At 41.7% G+C, this 21,330-nt stretch overlaps 2 protein-coding genes and 1 long non-coding RNA gene across 6 annotated transcripts; 1 reads left to right on the top strand and 2 right to left on the bottom strand.

Moving 5' to 3' along the window:
• Window positions 1-644: 644 nt before the first annotated feature.
• On the bottom strand, window positions 645-5,487 carry LOC120442694. Its single transcript, XR_005614870.1, has 3 exons — window positions 5,348-5,487; window positions 1,599-1,689; window positions 645-803 (listed from the first exon to the last, which is right to left on the bottom strand). It is a non-coding gene; the product is annotated as an uncharacterized LOC120442694 (long non-coding RNA).
• A 70-nt stretch (window positions 5,488-5,557) lies between these two features.
• Window positions 5,558-15,086, top strand: khdc4 (KH domain containing 4, pre-mRNA splicing factor). Of its 3 annotated transcripts, none has more exons than XR_005614869.1 (14): window positions 5,558-5,705; window positions 6,133-6,316; window positions 8,155-8,283; window positions 8,386-8,465; window positions 8,562-8,614; window positions 8,706-8,884; window positions 9,973-10,184; window positions 10,698-10,758; window positions 11,646-11,697; window positions 11,875-12,191; window positions 12,500-12,646; window positions 13,123-13,204; window positions 13,298-13,383; window positions 14,267-14,329. XR_005614869.1 is itself a non-coding variant. In XM_031740798.2 (14 exons), exons 1-14 carry the CDS (start codon window positions 5,677-5,679, stop codon window positions 14,518-14,520), a joined length of 1,893 nt encoding a protein of 630 aa, XP_031596658.1. In that variant the 5' UTR covers window positions 5,559-5,676; the 3' UTR covers window positions 14,521-15,086. The 3 variants fall into 3 exon arrangements, 2 of the variants coding, with proteins under 2 accessions (XP_031596668.1, XP_031596658.1); XM_031740798.2 differs by having other exon boundaries at window positions 5,559-5,705; window positions 13,095-13,204; window positions 14,267-15,086; XM_031740808.2 differs by lacking the exon at window positions 14,267-14,329 and having other exon boundaries at window positions 13,298-13,438.
• Window positions 15,087-15,197: 111 nt separating this feature from the next.
• LOC116321055 (NADH dehydrogenase [ubiquinone] flavoprotein 1, mitochondrial-like) lies at window positions 15,198-19,022 on the bottom strand. Of its 2 annotated transcripts, none has more exons than XM_031740822.2 (10): window positions 18,444-19,022; window positions 17,905-17,990; window positions 17,628-17,798; window positions 17,340-17,523; window positions 17,076-17,265; window positions 16,739-16,951; window positions 16,470-16,636; window positions 16,302-16,383; window positions 15,540-15,685; window positions 15,198-15,400 (listed from the first exon to the last, which is right to left on the bottom strand). In XM_031740822.2, the coding sequence occupies exons 1-10, from the start codon at window positions 18,525-18,527 to the stop codon at window positions 15,305-15,307; spliced, it is 1,419 nt and encodes a 472-aa protein (XP_031596682.2). In that variant the 5' UTR covers window positions 18,528-19,022; the 3' UTR covers window positions 15,198-15,304. The 2 variants fall into 2 exon arrangements, with proteins under 2 accessions (XP_031596682.2, XP_039475662.1); XM_039619728.1 differs by having other exon boundaries at window positions 17,905-17,987.
• Window positions 19,023-21,330: the final 2,308 nt, after the last annotated feature.

Below are 21,330 nucleotides of genomic sequence, written 5' to 3'. Positions count from 1 at the left end.
GCAGGTGCCCCTCCCCTGGGCAGCCCGCTCAGGAAAGCAACCCGCTGTGTAGACGAGACGAGGCCACAGCCCCGGGCCAAATTCACGCTGTGAAGTGTATAAGAGGCTCCCTTTCTCTCCAGACATACACAAGAAAGATTCCCTTTGCACTCCGCCTCCTCTAAAATTCAATCTGCCCATCTGTTTTCCTTCTCTTAATCACTTTTTGTCCCCTTTACACTTTGCTTTGTCTGCACCTCCATTCCTCTGCATGGCCTCACCTCATGTGATGTTTATCTTTGTAAGTTTCTTATGACATGTTATCAGCTCTAACATTTATAACACCACAACAGCAGATATCCCTTTCAGGTTGATGATACCCTGCCTGTGATACACACAACCACAAGATTTAAAAAAACAAAACAAAAACCTGCTTGTAATTTCTGGTTTGACAGCAAACTGAAACATAGGTACTGACAGTATCTCATTGTTAAACCCAGTCGAAGCCCACCGTGAGGCGCCCTTCTCCTCATCACGTCCCCTGATTTCACATCTCTGTGTCAGCCGCCAGGATCAGGCGAGACCCAGGCCTGCGTGCCTTGAAGGCCGGAGGTTAAATCCACCAACATGCACATTACAGTTCACACTTTGCCTCTTACTAGGAAAGGCAGTAAATATGGCATGGGTGCCCTGCTTGTTCCTGCTTCCTCTGTTTTCTCTGTGTCTCTTGCTCCCCTGGCTTCTCCTCTCACAGCATACTGCCTGTAAACAGTCGAGTCAGGCGTCAAGACTTGGCTGACCTCTGACTTCTGACACGGCGAACCCTGCAGTTGGTGAGGAACGGATATTTTACATTTCTACAGGTTACTGTATTACACAAAAAGCTGGAATGGCCTGTTGTGCTCTTCAGATGAAATGAGTAGTTGATTTCTGACAGAAAAATGATTCTTATTATTCTAAGTCAAATGGTACCAATTTAAAGCTCTACAAGTATAAAGATTTTCAGCTTTTCTTAGTCTTGTTTAAGTACGTCACATATAGTTTCTTTCTTATTTTTATCAGTTAAAAAATATACTTTACCTCAGTGTGCACTTTGCTTTATACTTATATACATATTTGTATTTATTTGACTCTGACTCTAACAAGATTTCCTATGTACCCAGACCTAGTGCATGTGTATAAATGGCAAATAAAACTTTCAAGAATTTATAGCATTTGATTTTAGGGATATGAATATATAAGAAAAATGATCTTTTACATTTTTCAGATAAGAAGAGTGATAATTATTATGCTTTACTGAGCGTTTATTTACTAAAGACTATCTTTAGAGTCACTTGCGTTCAGCAGAATCAAATATAAAGGTCAAGCTGGATACGTTTGCTTACTATAAATGTATTTGGCCCAACAGGTTAAAGTAAAACACCAGTATGATAACTATCTAAATGTGACATATAGACCAGCTAATGCAGCTCTAAGTGTCATTGTTAGAATTAGAGTGCCACCTGGAGGTGAAGTGAAAGAAGAAATCAGACTGAGGGCGGATTTCAACAAACTAAATGTGAGACCAAGAGTTTGTCTATATAGGACAAATCCTTGCCTCAAGAATGAGATTTCCATACCGGATTAAAAGGGTCCCAGGTCCCAGGAGGATGCTGGGGACAGGGTGGGGTGGGGCAGATGATCTGCTGTGGTGACCCTTAAAAGGAGCAGCTGAAAGAATAAGAAGATGACATAAAAGAGAAATATAACGTATTTATTTTTATTCCAATATTCCTAACATACTTAAAAACATTCTTTCTTAAAACATTTAGTAACTGTGCTTCCATGAATCTCTTTCTTTTTGACTTGCACTCACTTGAATCTGGTGAGACTCGCATGCACTGACTTAAAAGCCAACCAAAATGTGGGACAATGTCTCAATATGTGGGGCAGCGAGACAAGGAGTAAAAATGGTGTTCAGTCCTTCATAAAGTGGGACACCTGGCCACCCTAGGCCTAGTTGCCTGCCACAGCTTAAAAAAAACAAAAAAACCCACCTAAACACACTGAAGACACCTCAGTTCTTTTTTTCAGGGTTTGAAAAATTCTTAAAAGTCACAATAAACAAAGAAAGACAGAGGTCCGTGGATTTTAATTGCATTACAGTTTATTTTGGATTCACTTTGCAGGACTCACAGTTCAGCCCATCTTGAACAAAAACCTTTTGCTCCTCTCTCTTTTTTTTCTGATTGGCTGTCCCACGGGAACAGAAAGTTTGAACTGCAGGTGTGTGGGCCGTTGCGAGCTCACAGACAGAGTCTTGTGCCTGAAGTCACCATATTAAGGATATCACCCTCTTCTTGGCAGAGCAAGTAGAAAAAAGGCTGAATTTTTACACTAGTCTGAGCATCAACCAGTGCAACAATAAAAACATGTAAGAAAATAAAGGAAAAGCGCCATCTTTTAATTTGAACAATAAAAATCATTATAAAAAAACCACTAAATATCAATTCATCGTCCAGGCTGAATATTAAAGTTTGACAGGTGGGTTGAAAACTGAGGATGAAAAGGCAGAGATCGAGAGTATACCTATTATTTTATTAAATAAGAAAGCATATCTTTTATCTTCAGGATCAATAGCAGACTTTCCCAATGGGCTTGCTAGTTCTACACCAAGAATTAATCATGTCTGTACAAACATCACACTACAGTCATGATGTCATACACAAGTAATAGCTTTAAAATGGCTGCACCGTGTTACGCAACTTATTGTTCCACTTGTCTGTCTTTGCACTGACTAAACTTCCAGCTCAGGTGGCTCATTAACTGACACACCTCAGCAACCAAGTCTCTAGCTGTGAGGACACCTCCTGTCCTGATGGCTTAATGCTGCACAGCAAACTCTGTTCACCTGGTAAAGAAATATGATTCCTTTCCAAGGCTCAAAGGTTGACCTCCCTTGTAAGCTTACATGCTTGTTTTTATCAGTGATAATGACTGATGGTCAGTTAAAACAGTGAACTTTACAAGTTAACAGTGTTAACTTGTAAAGTTTACTCTTATATAAATCTGCATTTAACAAAAAATCTGCAGCACACTTAAAAGATATAGTTAAATTAAACATTTAGTAAAAAGCATGTTTTACTATAAAAACACCAAAACCTATCCATGACCTCTACTCTAAAAATGATAAAATGACCTTAGGCCCAATAAATAAATGCAAACCAACAATTTCCTGGTATGAAAACATGACACATCTTGATCCTAATCAAACTGAAGAAAGCAGAGTTTAGCAGATAATTTTCAGCACCCTGCACCACAGAACAACAGAAATACAAGCAGGGCAGCCGGTTGTTCAATCTGTTGATTCATGTTGCCCCCCTGCACGGTGTTCTCACCTTCCACAGAAACCTGCACCTTCTGGCCCTGTCTCTGAGATCCCGGGTGGTCAGTAACCGAACACCTGTACCTGCCAGAGTGACTCTCAGTAAGCCAGCACAGCTTAAGAGCCAGGAGGCATGATGCCATTGCTTGGCTTAGCCTATAGGGCCAAACAGGGTCTCTTCAAAGCTTCATTAGCTTTGATGGTAACAGAAAAGTCCAAAAACAAAGCGAGCCAGAGAAAACATGAGGATACAGCAAGTAAAGCAACACAGCAAATTAAAGAACATAAATGGTTTGACAAACACTTTGCTAGTGTTGGGTTAGACCCTGTTTTCCTTCAGCGCAGCCTTAATTCTTCGAGGCACAGATTCATTTCTCAGAGATTTTGGTCCATAATGACACGATACCATCATGATGTAAAGCTTCCTTCTCACTACATCCCAAAGTTACTCAACTGGATTGAGATCTGTGGAGACTGCGGAGGCCGTTTGAGTACAGTGAATTCGTTGTCATATGCAAGAGAGCAGTTTGAGATGATTTGAGCTTTGTGGTATGGGGTGTGATCCTGCTGGAAGCAACCGTCAGAAGATGAGTATACTGTGGTCATTAAAGGATGGACACAGTCAGCAACAATACTCAGGTAGACTGAGGTGTTTAAATGATCATCAGTTGGTACCAAGGGCCCCAAAATGCGCTGAGAACGTATCCTCCACACCACTGTATCACCAAGCAACCTAAACTGTTGATATAAGACAGGATGGAGCCATGACTTCATTTTGTTTATGCCAAATTTTGACCCTACCATGAATGTCACAGCAGAAACTAAGACTCATCAGACCAGGTAGCATTTTTCCAATCTTCTCTGCTCCAGTTTTGGTGAGCCTGTGTAAATTGTAGCCTCAGTTTCCTGTTCTTTACTGACAGGAGTGGCACCCAGTGTGCTCTTCTGCTGCTGTAGCTCATCTGCTTCAAGGTTTGCCATGTTGTTTGTGCAGAGATGCTCTTCTGCCTTAGTTGTAATGAGGATTATTTAAGTTACTGTTGCCCTCCTATCAGCTCGAAGCAGTCTGTCCAGTCTCCTCTGACCTCTGGCATCAACAAGACCTTTTCACCCACATTTCTCTTCATATTTTCTCTTTTTGCCTTTTTGTTGAAAACCATATAAATGACAGACTGAAGTGACAGACTGAAGAAGTCACTTGGATGAGTGACGAAACGTTTCTCCCACAAAATGCTACGTCCAGATGAACAAATTCAACTTTTGGAGACATATAAATGATTGTGTGGAAAAATCTCAATAGATCAGATGAGATCAACAAACATAAACCTTCAAAGTCACTTAAATCCCCTTTCTTCCCCACTCTGATGCTTAGTTTGAACTTGTCGCAATGTGATTAGCTGATTAAATACGTCTGTTAACAAGGGGTTGAACAAGAGTACCTAAAGAAGACACCAGTGAGTTTGGGGCTGATTACACAACAGGACATAGGTGAGGGTGGACGACGGAAACTAAGACTCATGACAAGAATACAAAAAAAAAAACAAGAAAAAGAAAAAGAAGACAGAAACACAGCAGAACAGCAATAAAACCAGAAAGCAGAAACCAAAAGGTAGTATTAAACAGAAATACGAAACTGGAAAACCACACCAAATGTGTTTCATTGTCTTTATTATTATTTTTTTTCTTTTTTTGCTATCATAGTGCTGTAAGTGTTAAACTTCAAACATCAATCTTATAATAATGCATGACAATTGTGCACAATTGTGACACTTACACTGATCAGTCCATACATGTATTTACTGAGTGAACATCATTCATTTGGCTTACTGTCACAGCTTAACTGACAAATTATTCCGCATTAAAAGATGATCTGACTGAATATGTTTATATTTGCGCATTTGAAACCCTAACAGAATATCAACACAAATCAATGCAGTAACCTGTGTCCTTTCATTTATGAGGTTTTTAAGTAAATTAAGCAGGAGTACACCTGCTAAAACTCACCTTGTCATGAAGCCTGTCCAGCACCTCAAGGGTTTTCTCTTCACTGGAAACTCTGATATCGCCTCAAGAGACACTGGCCAAGGGTAGCACGACAGGTGAGGAAGAAGCATCCCACCTGAATCTTCTGTTTTTCCCCCTTTTGAACACTTGCTGGTATCTGGCGCCCTCTCGTGGCGTCATTGTGCGCGAACAGCAGTAACCGGAGGCGGAAACGGTGAGACACGAAGCGGCTAGCCATCAGCACAGCTGACTGTAGGAGCTGTGCAGAAGTCCGGAGAGATTTTCTTCACTTTTAAAGAGGGATTTTTTTTCTGTTTGACGAAACATTGATGTCATTCTGTGGGACTCAGAGCAGCGGGTAAGCCTTTAAACCCGGACAGTTTTTGTATTTTTCTTGTGCTGTTTAGCCGCCGCCTTTATGCTTTCCGATAGCCGGCTAGCTCGCTAACGTTAGCCGCCTTATGTAATCATGGCCGTGCTGTCGCGCTGCAGCTGGCGAGCAGCTCATGCTTTTTATCCTGTAGTTACACAAAAACAAAATATTTTTAAATAATTAATTTCGGTGGCAGAGTGCCTGTGATTGTGACCACATTAAGGCAAACCGAATACAAGGGAAAAAACTGGAACCACAGTTCTAGTTTCCAAAACGTCAACAACAACAGCATTGGGTGTTGTTTGCTTATCCTCACGGTTGGGTTTTGGGGGGTTGGTGGGTTGAAGGGTTGAAGGGAGGGTTATAGAAACTTTTTTGACTAGTTTATTTTTTTTGTCTTTCTGTGCTCTAGCCGCCGCAGCAAATGGGACCAGCCTGGGCCCGGGTCTGGCTCTGGTGGGATGGGGGAGGCTGAAGCTGCACCCACCGGGGCTCTGGATGCTGCAGCTGCTGTGGCTGCCAAGATTAATGCCATGCTGGTGGCCAAAGGCAAACTCAAACCCTCACAGATAGGCAACCCCGGACCGCCTGATAAGGTAATGAACTGCATGCATGGCTGTCCTTTTATTAATTACTTTTGTTTTAAAGGCGATTTTATAAATTATTGAATCCGGAATAGAGAAGCGTGGTACCCAGACTGCACTATACAAGGCTATTTAATAACTTCGGGGTGAATGTTGTGATTGTTTAACCTACAGTATACAAAATACTTTGCCCAACATCTTCATACTGTAGGGCCATTGTTATTTTCGCTTTCTCCTGGAGAGATGATCTCTACCTGAAGTCAAATTATTCAACCATTACTCCATAGGGTCCAGTACAGTAATCATTAAACTTTAGTAGAGCATTTTTTATTTATACATTTATGTTGATCTCACAACCTCAACAACTCTATCGCAACAGTTCTGTGTTGACCTGTGGGTAAAGGTGCAGAACATATCAGCAGGCTATGTTATGAAATGGAAAACACACTGTTACCTAACACATGCGCGATCTGTCATGGTAATAAACAGCGAGATTCTGTGGGGCGGTATTATCTTCTGTCCTTTCTTAACGGGTGTGTTCAATGGGGTAATAAAGGAAGCACCTTTTCTTAGTACTTGGAGAGTTCAAGCAATTAGGAACTTTTATAGTTATTCCTATTACCATAAGCCTTATGTGTTCTTCCTGGGGTCATCCATACACTCATATATATGTGTACATGTGACCAGCACTGACAAAGACATAAGCAAGGTATTCATATTCAGATATTATTGAATTTCATAGAAGACAATTAAGAAAACAGGATATTCAAACACAGCAGTGTCTATTTAATGACATTTGATTTAAAGCTTTAACTGTATTCCCACATATTTTCTCTCTCGTCCTGCATTTTTACACTTAGACTCCAACATCAAGGTTATAAGATAACATATACTTCTTTTCTTTCAGCAGTTAAATATATAAGTAACATGTTATGTATTTCAGTAAAATGCAATACAGTGCAATCAAACAAATATCTTAATAACGAAGTAGAAACTAATGTGAAATCAAAATAAAAACAGTGAAGTGAAATTAGTACATTTTGTTTTTGCATTGCGCATGTACACTTCACGTCCACCAGATGTCACTCTTTGCAGTTCCTGCTGGAGGCGGAAATACTGCTTTTACAGACCTGTAAATGGCTTTTTAGTGCTCACATATTTAATGTGGAGGGCTTTGCAGGTGATATTGCAGATTAATGAACAGGACTGCTTTCTCTTTAATGCTTTAAAGATTTGCTGCATCAACACTGTGACAACAGTGTATTTTATTGTTAACTTGTAAGACTGCATAACTGCTCCCACCCTCTCTGAAGTGTATCAGGGTTCAATTTTATATTGAGTCAAAACTTTATTAAATCCTTTTTAATTCTCAACACTCAGACGCTAATCCCTTTGGGCTCCAAAACAATGTGGTTACCCACAGTGGCGATCCCTTGCGAAGAAGAGAGCAGCTTAAAATAGTTTTAACTTCAGAGTTATTCCAATTTTATTGAACATTTCTGTAACTGGATTTTCTTAAACACTGCACATATCCAAACTGAAACAAAGAAACACAAACTCCTTTGTTGACAACGTCCTCCTGCTCCACTGTCTTAGCTGGAGCTCGGCTGAACAATCATGTCACAGTGCGAGTCATTGCCAAATAAAAGGCGGCAACATTTTCATTACCTTGTTTTCAAAGTCTTTGGAAGCCAGAGTCGTAATTGATAATAAAAATCTATCAATTGCCAAATGCTACATGAGCGTAGGCACAGGATTATTTTGTTAAAATTTATGTTTTAAGTCTCCAGTATAAAGTAATGAGCTGTGCCTTGACTGACGCATGCTGCTTGTTCCGTACCCTCTTTCAGGTCCTCGGTGTCGGAAAGCCTCCAGTGCCGCCAAAAGCCAAAGACGACCTGGTGGTAGCTGAAGTTGAGATCAATGACGTCCCAATTAATTGTCGAAATCTCCTGACACGTGGGCAAACGCAGGATGAGGTCAGCAACAATAAGGATGATATTTTCAAAAATTGGGTCTGTTTCTTAGCTAGCGGATTGCTCGTGATGTGTTTTGTAATTTTTAATATGGTTTGTCCACAGATCAGTAAAGTGAGCGGTGCTGCAGTGTCGACCAGAGGCCGTTACATGACGGCAGAGGAGAAGACCAAAGCGCTGACGGGGTGACTGTCTCTCATTTTCACTAACCGAACTGATAGGAGACCCAGTGTTTGATGTTTTTATGTAAACTCGGCCTTGTTTCTGCTCATTCCAATCAGGGATCGACCGCTGTATCTGCACGTCCAAGGACAGACAAGAGAGCTCGTCGACAGTAAGTATTCTTTTAAACTTCAGTCAGTCATAAACGTTTGTCTTTGTGTAGCTCGTAATTCGACTGACAGTTTCTCTCCTCCCTTTTCCAGGAGCAGTTAATAGAATCAAGGAGATCATCACAAACGGGGTGGTGAAGGCTGCAACTGCTTCATCATCCTCTCCATCTTTCTCCTCTACTGGGGCTTCAGTCACAGTTTATCAGCAGAACAACCTCCCTGCACCTTCACTGCCCCCTGTGACCCACCACAAACCACACTTTCAGTCAGGGGTAAGGCAGTTCCTACATAGATGCAGGTCATACTCTCTGTTTCCACCTAATTTTGAAGCAGCGATCAGTTTACCAGTTGCCTCAATACACTTACTGTTTTTAGAAAAGGTGAGGGGGGTGAGATCATACATAGTTAGCATCATATTTAATGGAGGACTTCAAAAGAACAGTAAATAGGTTGCTTTAGATTTTATACACTTCAGAAGTGTAAGACTGGAAGACTTCAAACGTCTAGTGCACACAAAGAAGCTGCGATCGTTTGAATGAAAAAGACATTTGATTTGAATTGCATCCAGCCTTCGGTAGCAGTCAATTTAACAACAGTCTTCACTTGGAAAACAAAAAAGGACATTAGTGGTGTGCGATAAATATGGAGCTACTACTGCCAATACCGATGCTTTTAACTTATAGAGGTAGCTTAAGTAGGGGAGAGCTCTGTGCCATGATTTATGAGATGAATAGGCATCAGTTTAAAAATCTGAACACATTTTAATGACCACCAAATCCCTGTAACTGTCACTTTCTATAATAGTTAGTTAACACAACAAAACCTTTCAGCTTTTTGAAACTGGATTTTTTTGGAGACCTGGAATGTAAATGTGCCTGTTTTTAAAGGACTTCGGTCAAGTTCTGTTGTTTAAATGTGTTATAGGCTTTAAATAAAACAGGTGATAACACGAAACAAAAGGTTTGAGACATTTTTCCTAGTGCATGTTTGAGATATAGTTTTCTTATTAAAATAAAAAATTTAACACAATTCAGTGGAACACATTCTGACCTTTGAGGATAGAAACAAAGTATTGATCCGATACCAATAAAAGCGTTTGTCTCGAAACAATAAAAGTGTTTGTTTTCGAGACAAACAAAGTCAAACAGACAAGACTTTGTTTGTCTCGAAGTCTTGTCTGTCAATATTTGGAATGATCAGCCTACATCTAAACATTCATGAATTTAAAAATGTTTGGAGATATACTGGAACTAATGTCAAAAAGGGGGCATAAATGTAGGGGGGGGACTGAAAACTGTCAGTGTGGTAATGTGTTTAGTCATAGTTACTGCAACCCTTCGTATTTTCTTTCATTTCCCAGATGCATTTTGTTCAAGATAAGATCTTTGTGGGCCTGGATCACGCTGTCCCGGGCTTTGCAGTCAAAGAGCGTGTCGAGGGGCCCGGCTGTTCATACTTGCAGCACATCCAGGCTGAGACCGGGGCCAAAGTCTTCCTCAGAGGGAAAGGATCCGGCTGTTTGGAGCCTGCCTCTGGACGAGAGGCCTTTGAACCCATGTACATTTACATCAGGTGGGTATCTTCAGTCTTTGCCCATTAAAGACGATGCATGCTAATGAAGCGCTGTAACAACACTGCCACACTCTGGAGTTTTCTGCAGTAGAGTGGAGTCCGAATTTTCAAATTATTATTATTTTTTTTTTTTTTTTTTTAAGAAAAAATAAAAGTAAATGTGATTACTACTGTTTTTACCAGTGCCTGGTGGGATGCAATTCGCTGTAATGGCCAAAAGGTGGTGGTAATGCAACTACAAACTATTTGCCACCCACTACTAACAATAACATTAAAAGGTTCTGATTACCAGGTGTTTACAATGATAAGATGGTAAGATAAGATAGTACTGTACAGACATGAAGCCCCAAACTACTTCAACTGTCATTTAGTTCTGTGTAAATTTCCTTTAGAAAAATTAGAAAATGAAGTCCGGTGCAAATATGTCACATGCAGAGTCATGTGAGAACAGTGAATTTCAAATATTGGTAGTTTTCCATGATTATGAACTATTTTTGCTGTTTTTCTCTCCAGTCACTCGAAACCTGAAGGACTTGCAGCAGCAAAGACTTTGTGTGAGAACCTGCTTCAGACAGTGAGTACTCCAAGTGTCCCTTTTCCCCATTCCAGCTTCAGCAGACGGTCCTCAAGCATTAAAACCAATTTTCAGATGCTCCCTTATCCACAGGGTTGCACAGCAGGTAGCTCTGCATATTTGTTTTGCCGGATATTTACTGCAGACGCCTTTCCTGATGCAACCCCAGAGGGATTTTTGTCTCCTCACGGGATCGAACTGGAGATCTTTTGCTTGTTAGGCAAAGGTGCAAACCCCTACACTGTGGAGTCACTAGACAGTCCCTGAGCATTAATAAATAATAAGTAAGTAATGAGTGGTGGCCCGTCACAGATTAGTTATGAAAAGGTTTTTTTTTTAAACTTTTTTAACAAAACAACTGGAAACAGTAATGGTGCGAGATCAATATTGCAAATGAACAATTAATTAAATCACTGGTGGCACTGATGTTTCCACACTGAGTTAACTCTTTAAAACTATTGCTGTTGACACTCGCTGGTGATAAAACGAAAATGTTTTTAAACTAAGCAAAGAAGCACGCACTTCCTTGTGGTTTAAGGGATCACTGATCTCAGCTTCTGCAGATGCGCACATCAGTTTCTGTAGATAGTGAAGGATTATTTGTGTGCTGCACCACAAGCGGAGACCACAAGAATTTTCTGCAGACACAGCCGTTTTCGTAAAGGTGGAGACTCAAAGGGAGTTTGTGCTGTTAATGTTCAAAGGCTTTTTTTTTTTTTTAACTGAAACTTGATAGATCTCGTTCTTTTACAGTTGGTTTTGACATTTCTTTTCTTCTATGATGGTTACATTATGTTGAACTTGTGTCTTTATAGGATGACTTTAAAAGTAAATGTTGTTTTTTTTAAACTATTAACAAGATTATGTGCAATGTTCCTCTTTTCTAGGTCCATGCAGAGTATTCTCGCTTCCTTAATCAAATGATGCCAACACCACAAGGTACTCCACAACTGGTAGTTTTTGTGTAGTTTCTCTTGTTGTGCCAAAGCTCTTTTTCTTTAACTTTACAGCTTTAACTGAAAGCTGTAAGATTCTCAGTCTAACACATCTGTTTATTGACATCTCTGTGAGAGCCTCACTCTAGCTGTTTTGCTTGTTTCTTTTGTTTTTATTCAGGCTTCGGACAGCCTCCAGTAGTGAATGGGATACCTCCTCAACCTCCTTACTACCCCCCTACTGGCTACCAGCAAGGCTACCCACTGCCCGTACCCCCACCTCAGCCCCAGCCTGTCCCTTCACCTTACGCTGTCCCGCCTCCTGTGCCGCCAGTGGCTGCCGCTGGTGTTCCCTCTCAGTACCCTCTCCGCCCAGCTCCAGCTCCTATTCCTGCCACTGTCCCTGTACCTTTACCTGTCCCCATCCCTGCCCCTGTCCCCACTGTAGCTCCTGCACCCACGCCTGCACCAGTACCTGCTCCTGACATCCTGCCACAGGTAGGATTCATTGTAACATGGCCTTAAAACTAAAGCAGGCATGCGGAAACACAAATAAAATAAGATTGTGTAAAATCTTTGCCTGTACAACAATCCCATTTTTTTCCTAGGTCCACTTAACTCTTTACCCCTTGAAAGCCAACTAGGAGCAAATCTAAACATCTGACACAATCAAAACTTCTGCACAAAATTAGATCTTTGGATTATTACTTCTTTAATTTTACTTTTATGAACTGTGAAACCCTCGCCATGGATATGTGTTGTCAATCAGTAACCAGACGATACTGTTGTTTTCGTCTTTTGTGCAGACTCTAGCCCCTCCTGTACGTTTACCTCCCTCTGCTGCAGCACCACCCAAAGTTTCACCTCCTGCTGCCCCAGCCAACCCACCACAGAAAAGACGTTTTACAGAGGAAGTGCCTGACGAGACAGACAGTGGCCTGCTGGGATACCAGGTGATACATTTCTTTTGCATTTTCACCCCCTCATCATTCTCTGGTGTTTTTTGTTTGTTTTTTTTTAAAACACCCCCTATATTTTATTTTCCACATCGTGGTCTCCATGTTTGTTTGTTCCCTGTATGTATGTCTGAGTCCTCATTGTCACGAGTCACCTTCATGAGCTGAGGAAGCACTCTTACCTCTCTTTCCGATTTCTGTCTCCTAACATTTCATCTTTGCTCTCTTCAAATGTCTTTTGTACCTTGTTTGAGATAGCTTGGAGAGCTGTTAAAAGTATCTTTCATAGTGGACGGGAAAATATCATTATAATCACAGGTTTGTGGTAAGCTAGCTTTTTTTTCACTTTGGTGTTGTAAATAGGTGTGTATCGTTTTTTTAGTGTCAGGGCAGGGCTTAGTTGAGGATGTCTCCTAATCGTGCCTGTGTGTTTTTCTGCTCATAGCATGGACCCATTCATATGACTAATTTAGGTGCAGGCTTCTCCGTGGGCAGCCCCGAGAATTCAGGATCCCAGCCACAGAGTTCCTCCAGCCCGTCGCGTGAGAGGGACAGGTGTGCAGATTTTACACAGGATGTTGCTCAGGTTAATAATATTCACAGGTCAGTGAGAAGAGTTCACTCACTCCCTCTCTTTGTGTTCTCCAGTAAGCAGCTAATGCCTCCACCCCCCTTGACTGTGAATGGAGTGAGACCCAAGGTGGAAGAGAGAAAGGCACCGCAAGGCCACGTGGGTAAGGGCGTTATCCTGTGGATTGACAAATCCCTGCCCAAATCCAAATCACAGACTGTGACCCTCTTATAAGCCTGGCCTCAATTTTATTCACAGACTTAATGTAGAGCTGTAAAGAGTCAAATGTAAATCCTCTCCCTGCCTACTAGACTATCAACATTTCAGTTCATTGAAGCTGGTTGTCTCTTACATAAACCCCCCAAAACAGATTTCGTTTAGTTTTTCTAGATTTAATATTAAAGCCGCTCCTGGTTTTGTGGCTGAGATAAATGCAGCGCCTGCCTCAATAAGCCTCAAACTAGCTTTTCCAGGATTCTGCTGCTGTGACTACACATCTCAAGATAATGAGGTGGAGCTATGACTCAACACCTTTTGTGCGCCTTCAACTCCTTTTTATAAAGGAGTGCGATTATGTCGAGCCGTGACGACATCATCAGTCTGGATTGTCCGACGTTCGTTTTCCTCCCTTGCTAACGAGAATCTCTCCTGTTTTTGTGTTTTTCTCTTTTTCTCTATGTTTTTCTTCTCTTCCATGTGTCTCCGGTGTGATGATGGATATCGGTTGGGGGTGGGGCACGACTCGTCCTGTGACACCGTCTTGCCGCTCGATTGGACGGCCCCTGACACTGTCGCTCCCCACCAACCAATGGCTGCTTTCGAATGGCCGCCACCCCCTCCTCAAACCGGCTGACATAAACGTTGATTTAAATTTGATCTATTAACTTTTTGTTTCTCCCAACATGTGTTTGAAATAATTACCTTTGACTTGAAATGAGCTGCTGCTGTTGTTGTGTATGTTTTCTCTCTTTTTCTCTTTCTCCTCTCCACATGTGCTGCCTTTCTCTCTCTCTCTTTTTTCTTTTGCTCTCTTCTTGCTCTTCTAGCACCTGCAGTAAAAAGACTGAAAACAGGTTTGGTGGCATACACTGGCGGCTCTTCTGATGAAGAGGAAGACCACCCCACCACAAAAGCCACCTCAGGGCCAGGTAACCCTGGGGCAGTTCCCCCTACCTCCTCAACTACCACCACCACAACCACCTCAGGCTGGGCACAGGGTTATCGCTGCCCTCCTCCACCATCCCCTCGAGCTAAAACACAGCCGCAGCAGCAGTCTATACCTTTCTGGATGGCACCCTAATGCAGAAAAAAAATCTGAACTCACTGAGTGCTTTCTGAGTCTTACAGGATATTCACCCAAACTGAGCCCATCTGTTCATCACAAGGATGACTCGTGACAGCTCTGTGTTGGTTTCAGGATTTAGCACTTGGGTTTAAATGGACAAACTAAAGTTTTGTAAAGAGCCCCGTTTGTTTGTTTGACTGTCATTAGTTATTGTTCAAAGAAGGACATTTGCCAGAGTGATACTTCAACCTTTAGTCTGGATGTATAGATGGTCAGTTGAGCAATATTCTGCCTGCCTTCTTGGTCTGAATTGAGGGAAAACCTGCACCAGCTCAGCTGTGTGTCTCTGTGAAATGATAACACGGACTGTAAATCACAGACCAGTTTTCCTTTCATCCTAACACACCTTTTCCTGTTCCCACTCTCTTTTCTTTCCCCAAAGTAAAAAAAACAAAACAAACATCAATCACTTAATCGTTTCTTGATCATCTCCTGTTTTTTGTACAGATCATACTGGACATGTACGCAGTGAAGCATTTGAATTTATTTCTCAAGTTTATGAAATAAAGCTAATTTATTGACATATGTGTTCATTTCTTTCATTGCGCCGTGCATCAGTTAACTAAGTTGAAGATCTCATTGCTGCATTTATACCACCAAAGCAGACTGGTTGTCCACACATGAAAAACAGCATAGCTTTTGCAATCAGGAGAACTTTGATCAATAAGTAATATTTACACTTAAAATAAATGGTCTATGGAATGATTTGATGACAGACTGAATGGGAGGGATTTCACTTTCAGATCATCTCGATCTCTGGCGCCCTAGCGGGATTTTTCTTGTTATACTGAGCAATGCGGTTCTCCATGACTGGCCTGAAGTGGCGGATCAAACCCTGCACACACCAAAAGGGGGGAAAAAAAGAGGATAAATGCCCCTGACTCTTCACATTTAGTATTTCTTTTGAAATTGAAGGCTCACTTTTACTGAACTTGAGTTTGAGTGCTTAAAATGCCTCCAAGAAGAAATCTCACCTGCACAGGCCAAGCAGCTCCGTCCCCGAGAGCACAAATGGTGTGTCCCTCTATCTGCTTACTGAGCTCCCAAATCATGTCAATTTCTGAAACTGCTGCCTCACCTCGGACAAACCTCCACATCATTTTATCCATCCAGTCCACTCCTGTGGGAGAAAAAGGAGTTGAACAAGCATTATAAAATTACAATTCCTGAAACTTTTAAGCAAAGTTTAACTCGACCCTAATCTTAATCTAATTCTAATAACGACTTAAAAAAAAACATATTTGATATCTTAAAATAACAGTTGTATCTTCTTTTTCTGTTCTTCAGAAACTAATAATCCAAATCTTGAAGCTAACTGATTAAATTACTCACACATTATGACTCTAGCTTTACTAAGAGAATGAAACGAGTGCTGTTGCACTGCTTGTCCAAATTAATACAAAAATTATACATATTTAAAAAGCCTTTTTCTAACAGAGATCTAAAAAGCATAAACTTTTTTGTTTACATTACTGTACATAACAATAAATATTCCATTAATATTTTCTGACATTTTTCTAATTCAATATGAAGTTGATCTCATTGAACAGTGTCACTGTTCATTATGAAAATTATGTTCTTGTTGTTGACAGTTCACACAAGTGCTTATTATAGCTCAATGAAGAGAGAAGAGCACTGTAAGGAATGTAAGGAGGCTGTAAAAAGATTTTAAAGGGTGAGATGATGGATGTTTTAACAGTTACTGCCTGAGCCCAGTGTTGAATGCAGCTCCTTACCCTCCCTGCAGGGGGTGCACTGTCCACAGCTCTCGTGTTTGTAAAACTCAACCAAACGTGCAATGGCTCGGACCACATCGGCCTGCAGAGAAGACACATCAGTCAGATTTTCTTTCTGCTGTCACTGAGGAGCCTGTGAAACGTGCAATATTTCAGGCAACTGTTTACCGATTTATCCATGACTATGACAGCTGCGGTTCCCAGGGCACTCTCTGCACGAACCAGGTCATCGAAATCCATCAGCACATCATCGCACACATGCCGAGGGATAATGGGAGTGGAGGACCCCCCTGGGATCACTCCTAATAGATTGTCCCAGCCACCTCTCACTCCTCCTGCACCAATCACACGAGAGAAAAGAGGAAAAAAGTGTAATGTTTCATAAACTCTTCATCCATGGACAGAATTGGATTAAACACACACACACACACACACACCTGCGTGTCTCTCTATCAGCTCTCTCAGAGGAACAGACATCTCTTCCTCCACTGTGCATGGGGTGTTTACATGACCAGAGATGTTGAACAGCTTCGTCCCAGAGTTCCTCTCCCTCCCAAAGCTGGCAAACCAAGCGCCGCCTCGACGACAGATCGTAGGCGCCACAGCAACTGTCTCCACGTTGGCCACCGTTGTTGGGCATCCAAACACCCCTTTAGGGAGAGAGAAAGAGAGCAGTAAATAACTATAATTAGAATATAACCCTATTTTGCAGTTTCTTAAACCATAATTAAGTGCTGCAGTATATTGGAGGCTGCTGTGGAGAGTTTACCTCACCTATGTCTGCAGGGAAAGGCGGCTTGAGCCGGGGCTTCCCTTGTTTGCCCTCAAGAGACTCGATTAGAGCCGTCTCCTCTCCACAGATGTATGCGCCGGCTCCCCGCATAACAAACACATCAAAGTCATACCCAGAGCCGCAGGCGTTCTTTCCAATCAGCCCTGCTTTGTACGCCTCATTAATGGCCACCTGTTTGAGGAAAATAATTAGGACAAACGCTCTTCATCCGTGGACTGTTCGTCACACATCCATCCATACATTACCTGTAGGTTTGATGACTCATTGTAAAACTCCCCTCTAATGTAGATGTACGCGGCACGAGCTCCCATGCCTTTCCCAGCCACCAGACAGCCCTCTATAAGCTTATGGGGGTCATGACGCATTATCTCGCGGTCTTTACATGTGCCAGGCTCCCCCTCATCGGCATTCACCACCAGATACTTCGGCCTACCACATAGCAAACGCGGAAAGTTACAGACACACCAACAGATTATTTATTCATGAAACCTTAGCATCATTGACAGATTGTTTCTGTTCCCTCTTGCTCCTACCTGCCATCGCTGGGTTTGTTCATGAAACTCCATTTCATGCCTGTCGGAAATCCTGCTCCTCCTCTGCCACGAAGCCCCGAGATTTTCACCTCATTCAGGATCCAGTCCTGTCCCTTCAGTATGATCTCCTTGGTCTTATACCAGTCTCCCCTTTTTAGCGCTCCTTTGAGTCTGGGACAAAAAAGGGAAGAGAAGAGCAGCAGAGAGAGATAAGTTGTTTCTACAGGTCATTAGAGAGCAATGAAGGCGGTTTTTGAAGTAATTCAAATACTTTTACCTCCAGTCATGTCGGCCATATAAGTTAGTAAATATCCGATCTTGGTCACTCAGAGGACCAAATTTGGTCTTTTTTGGCTTCACCTGCTGGAAATGAGAAAAGTTAAAGAGAAAAAAAAGAAGAAAAGGTGTGGCTGAAAAAAGCTGGCAGGCAGTCTTTCTGGGTTTGGACATCTGCTGCCTTAAACATCCTGTAATGTTCTACTTCTGAGATGAATGCTGAGGTGATTTGGCGTCATATCAACAAATTAAAATGCCAAACAATACAATTTTTGTGAAGCTTAACATAAGACTACTTCTGAATTAAACCCAGGAGTACTTTATAGGATATTTTTAAATTGCACAACACGCATTCATCTTTGTCTTTTACTGTAAAATCTACAGTAAATTTAATAATAAAGGGGGGGGAAATACACGTTTAAGGACCACAAGTTGCTCTAAAAACCTTAGTGGAACGATCTGGATAATCTTATTTCACTCACAAACGTGCCACTTTCTTCTCTGTGCTGTGTATTGGTGTGTGACCGCAGGCCTACCTACCTGTGGCTGCGCAGCAGTGCTGTAGGTGAGTCGTGGAGCAACCTGACGCGCCACAGCGCCCCACAGCATCCGCGGAGGCAGCATCCTGCAGGGGGCCCAAGACACCCACCCCCAGCTCACTTTTACACTGCTTTAAACTCCAAAGCTGCTTCTCCCAGGGTCTACGTTTTCTTAGAAGATCGAGTCGACTTTTAAACCTCGGCTGCCGAAGGAGCTGCAGCCTACGCCTGCTGGTTCAGCTTAATTAAACTAAGAGGATTAGAGACCACGTCACGTCCTGCTCACGGAAGGTACCCATTAGGCTATGTTATGCACGCGCACGCACGCACGCACACAGAAACAATTATTGGGTCACCCAAAAATTATATGCTCACTAATATGCAACTTGTCATGACAGCTGATCAGTGGCCATGAGTATTATTCACAGAGAGTCACTTAGAAGAGTGACGAAACGTTTCTCCCACTGAAAACATTAATTCCAGATGAACAGAATCAGCTTTTTGGGATTTCCTTACACGGCTGATTGAGCATGCATCAGGACAATTATTGGGTCAGTATCAAAGCCACATCCTATCGTTTTAATTAAGAGATTTTGTGCACAGTTTACATGGTTATGTACGAATTATTAATCTGAAAATAAACACATGGCCTCCTGGCATAGGGGGGCAAGCACAGATGTATTTATACCATCCGCGAGGCCTGCTTTGCCACCTGGGTTGGCATTTCACTTGTCTTGGTATTTTGTGTGCTGGTTGACTGGAAAATTTTACTGGAACACTTGAGGTGTTATTGATCATACCTCAGTTTTTCCTTTTAATCTTCTGTGAAAATGCTCCATAGATGATTGAACTCGAACTCGAAACACGCAAATTTTACTGACTTAAAGTGCAGCCAAGTTCCACGGTGAGACAGAGCCAGAACAAAATTAGGACCATGAAAGCAAACCAGCCACGGTTTATTTTATTATTCACACCTGTGCCTTTCATAGGTCAGACTGACTTCCATGTTAAAGACCTGTTCACTTTTTCCCCCCCACACCATTTCCAGCTCAGTCAATTAAACTAAGAAATAATGGGCTTAAAGTGTTGTGTGCAAGTTTATTTCCCCAGGGTTAGGGTTATGGGGCAGAAAAAGTGAGCTCAAGTTCAGCCTCCATTATGTTTCAAAGAAATCATTCAAGCACACAGTCATGGCCACTTTGTTAGGTACATCTGCAAAACTGCTCGTTAACACAAATATCTAGTCAACCAATCACACTGCAGCAACCAAACTAGGAAAACTGAACAAACCGTTGTTGATGGTGCCAGACGGGCTGGTCTGAATATTCGAGAAACTGCTGATCTACTGGGATTTTCTCCAACAACCACTTCTTCAGTTTATGAAGAATGATCAGAAAAGAAGAAAATATCCAGTGAGAGGCTCTGGAGATTGGCCAGACTGCTTCCAGCCAATACGAAGGCAGCATCAACTCAAATAAACACTCGTTACAGCAAAGGAACGCAGAAGCAACACAATTTAACTTTGAAGCAAATTGGGGTAAAGCAACAGAAGACCACACTGGGTGCCTCTCTTGTCAGCTAAGAACAGGAAACTGAAGCTACAATTCACACTGATAAGACAAAATTGAACAAGATGAGCAACTGATAAATGTGCAGCAACTGTGTAATGGTATCATGTCAATATTGAATATATAGTGTTCCAGTTGTGCCATGAAGAATCAAGACAGTTCTGAAGGTAAAAGGGGGCCCAGCTCGATACTAATAAGGTTTACCTATTAAAGTGGACAGTGAATGTAACAGCCAAGCAAGTAAACAAAAGAAATATTTAAAACAAAATATTCTGCAATGTTAAAGTAACAATAGCATAAATAATCAATTCGATTCTATAAAATCCAGACAAAACAAAAAGAATCATTAAATAATCTGTCTGGAATCGGGACAAACGAATATTTGAAACAATTACTCTTTCATCTGTCAGCATAACGGTGAACTTTGTAAACAAACAGTGATCGCTGACTGAAAACACAGTGCCAGCTCAGTCTATACGTTCCTGTCAACTAGCTCAGGCACGCTTCATTTCCCATCACTTTTCACCTTTTCTGACAATGCCATTGAAAGCATAACTGACACCTCAGTGAGGTGATATTTCACCAAGATTAGCTCATATTACAGATCACTTACTGGCACTTAACAAGAAGTGTCAGCACAAGAATGTTAAAAATAACAGCAGCACCATTTTTTCTGCCCACATAGCTCAGTCACAACTATTTAATTACTAAATGTTGGGGGGTCCTTTTAAATAAGTTTAAATTCACTAGTATTATAGATATAGTGCAGTATACTAGATCTCAACTCTCCGTGGATTTTGGCATCAGACTTAGAAAATGTGCTAGTTTTTAAACCCCAGAGAAGAGGGACAGATGGAGGGCAGTTAGAGAATCAGGAAGTGCAGAGGAATTAGTAAGGAGGAAGTGAGAGCAGCTATGAAGAGGATGAAGAGTGAAAAGAGATATGGAGATGTTTAGTAGAGGTAGCAGCAGACTTTTTAATCGGACGGTTTGACGTAATCTTGGAGAGTTGGAGGATGCCTAACGAGTAGAGAAGTGTACTGCTACCGATCTTTAAGAACTAGGGTGATGTGGAGAGTTGTCGTAATTACAGAAGAATAAAGATGATGAGCCGTACCATGAAACTATTAGTTATTCAAGCTAGGTTAAAGAGCAAGGGTGATGATCAGCGAGCAGCAGTATGGCTTCGTTCCGAGAAAGAGCACTGCTGTTTGCTTTGACAGTGTTGATGCAGAAGCATAGAGAAAGTCAGAAGGAGCTGCACCGTGTCTTTGTGGATCTTGTTTGCAGTGGTGATGGACAGGTTGATAGATAAGGTCA

This window comes from Oreochromis aureus, linkage group 11 (assembly GCF_013358895.1).
Source record: "Oreochromis aureus strain Israel breed Guangdong linkage group 11, ZZ_aureus, whole genome shotgun sequence".
NCBI classification, from domain to species: Eukaryota; Metazoa; Chordata; class Actinopteri; order Cichliformes; family Cichlidae; genus Oreochromis; species Oreochromis aureus.
The sequence above is the reverse complement of the archived record's forward strand: the minus strand, read 5'-3'. Positions and strand labels throughout refer to the sequence as shown.

Bases quoted from the DNA above. Each gene is read 5' to 3' on its own strand.
- khdc4 (XM_031740798.2), top strand. From the start codon at position 5,677: ATGTCATTCTGTGGGACTCAGAGCAGCGG. The intron at 10,185-10,697 runs GTGGGTATCTTC...TTTTCTCTCCAG, and splicing joins CCCATGTACATTTACATCAG to TCACTCGAAACCTGAAGGAC. The intron at 11,698-11,874 runs GTACTCCACAAC...GTTTTTATTCAG, and splicing joins AATGATGCCAACACCACAAG to GCTTCGGACAGCCTCCAGTA.
- LOC116321055 (XM_031740822.2), bottom strand. From the start codon at position 18,527: ATGCTGCCTCCGCGGATGCTGTGGGGCGCTGTGGCGCGTCAGGTTGCT. The intron at 17,266-17,339 runs GTAATGTATGGA...TTCCTCAAACAG, and splicing joins ATGAGTCATCAAACCTACAG to GTGGCCATTAATGAGGCGTA. The intron at 16,952-17,075 runs GTGAGGTAAACT...CTCTCCCTAAAG, and splicing joins GCCTTTCCCTGCAGACATAG to GGGTGTTTGGATGCCCAACA.